The 2011-nt window shown below is 38.9% G+C and overlaps 1 protein-coding gene across 5 annotated transcripts in view; it reads right to left on the reverse strand.

Moving 5' to 3' along the window:
- The window catches only part of LOC102679751 (leishmanolysin-like peptidase), a 92240-nt gene that overhangs the window by 4587 nt on the left and 85642 nt on the right, over positions 1-2011 (reverse strand). For all 5 annotated transcript variants that reach the window (XM_031512495.1, XM_006619870.2, XM_031512497.1 and 2 more), the window contains 4 exons: positions 1518-1629; positions 1193-1374; positions 915-1118; positions 107-332 (listed from right to left, as the gene is read on the reverse strand). In XM_031512495.1, coding sequence (XP_031368355.1) covers positions 107-332; positions 915-1118; positions 1193-1374; positions 1518-1629 — 724 coding nt within the window. The remainder of the gene's footprint in view (positions 1-106; positions 333-914; positions 1119-1192; positions 1375-1517; positions 1630-2011) is intronic.

Here is a 2011-nt window from a genome sequence, read left to right on the forward strand (position 1 = left end):
GTTACATTTTAAAAACTGTTTAATTACGCGTCGCGAATACCGTTCGTCGAATTCGATAAAACGATTCAAGGATGATCGTTATCGTATCGTATTTGTAACGATTTACCTCGAACACTCTTTTTTCCCAATGTGTCAATGCCGTGCCATCTTCCCCCTGATCCTCTAGCTCCGCGCCTTCCAGCTCCGGACAATTGAAGTGAGCTTGAACTTCGGCACGAACTCTCGGTGTCACTATCATTTGTATCGATCTTTCTACGTAGCCTCCATGCACTTGCCAATATGGCCTGACCACGGTTCGAATCGTGTTTTCACTCCATTGATGCGTTTGTAACCTGATATCACGTATATGTATATATAACGAAAATTGAACGTATAAGAAAAAAGCATTCGATTCGATACACGATATGAAAGGATGGCGATTTGGACGCGAGACTAGAAGAAAATACGAACGTTTTTTTTTACATTTTTTCTCGGACGAATCGGTGGAAATATGACAAGGGTGAAAACCGGAAGATATCTCTATCGACGGAAGAGGAGAACGTGATTGAAGTGTATACGTAATAGTACATAAAAGGAATATCGAAAAGAGAGAAAAGAGAGATAAAGTGTTGGACAAGACCGGAATTTGGCTCGTTACGATTCGTTGATTCGGATAGAAGCGATAGTGGCAGGAAAGATTTATCCGCGAAAAGGAAACGACAATGACGAAGAGACGTTATCGAATCGAGAACGAGCTATCCTCGTTCGCCGGAATCGGAATCATTTCGGATCAGATCAATGTATTATTTTATTATTTTAACGTATAATAATGTACATTCGATATGACGTAAACGAAATGTTATATCGAAAATAGTAGCAAATAAAACGAAAAATGAAGATTGGATGATGATACAAAAGGATACAAGATCGCTTACTTTTCGTTTAAGAATGGTTTCCCCGTGTCGCTTCTTCTCGGAGTTCTAGGTTCTCCATTTTCATCCCGATAGAAGGCGTACAAACTGACGGAAAATCCCAAGGCGTGTAATATTTCGTGTTTTACCGTACTTAGCAAAGTTTCGAGCTCTTGTGGCTTCGTGCTTATGCTTTTCGGGCATAGATTGGCATGACCAGCAATCGGTCTAGAAAATATCGAATCGAAATATCGTTGGAACATGAATCTCTGGAGATTGTAACGAAAAAACGATGCGATTACCTGTCCAATGCCGCTTCTTGTTGGCAATGGGCCGCGTAAGCCACGGTTAATCCTTTATGGCATCTTTCGGTTTGCATCGCGGATACGTAGAAAACAAAATCGGCTCCGTCTATACCGGGGCCTGCCTTGCTTCCTTCGGCTATACCGCAATTATGCCCTGTTGCGTTACACGTTCTACAAACCTGATCATCGCGTTCATTTTTCACTTTCAACTATATCATGTATATATTATAATATACAGGAAGAATACGCGAATATATCGAACGCGACGAGAATGAAAGAGCAATCGAATAATTAATTTCTCCGTTATTAATTAATTTCTTACGTCGAGATGATCTTCGGGTACGACAACTTCGCCGCACATCGTAATGGGCCGACAGGTATCTATACAGTGAGTGTGATGATCTTTAACGAACACTTGGCTACTTTCGCATTTCCTAAAACAAGAAATTTCGTAAAACGAGTAATTATATGGTTGGATTTAAATATCGATCGAAATTGTTTTGATCAATATTTAAAAAGTGGCTTTTTAGAAGCGATATAACGAAAAAAACGTTTAGAATTAAAAATTAGTCGGTTATCTTTGGATGATAAATCGCTATAAAATTTATTTTATAAGAAAACTTTTCGCTATTCGCTATTGAAATTTTCTCGAGTGACTCTATATATATATATATATCCCATCGTAAATTTTTTCCTTTCTCGATTCTCGTTCTTAAAAATGCGATCAACTAACTTATTTAAAACGATTAGGAGAAGGAGGAAAGAGAGAGAGAGAGAGAGAGAGAGAGAGAGAGAGAGAGAGAGAGAGAGAGAGAG

The sequence above is a fragment of the Apis dorsata genome, unplaced genomic scaffold, assembly GCF_000469605.1.
Source record: "Apis dorsata unplaced genomic scaffold, Apis dorsata 1.3 scaffold_446, whole genome shotgun sequence".
NCBI classification, from domain to species: Eukaryota; Metazoa; Arthropoda; class Insecta; order Hymenoptera; family Apidae; genus Apis; species Apis dorsata.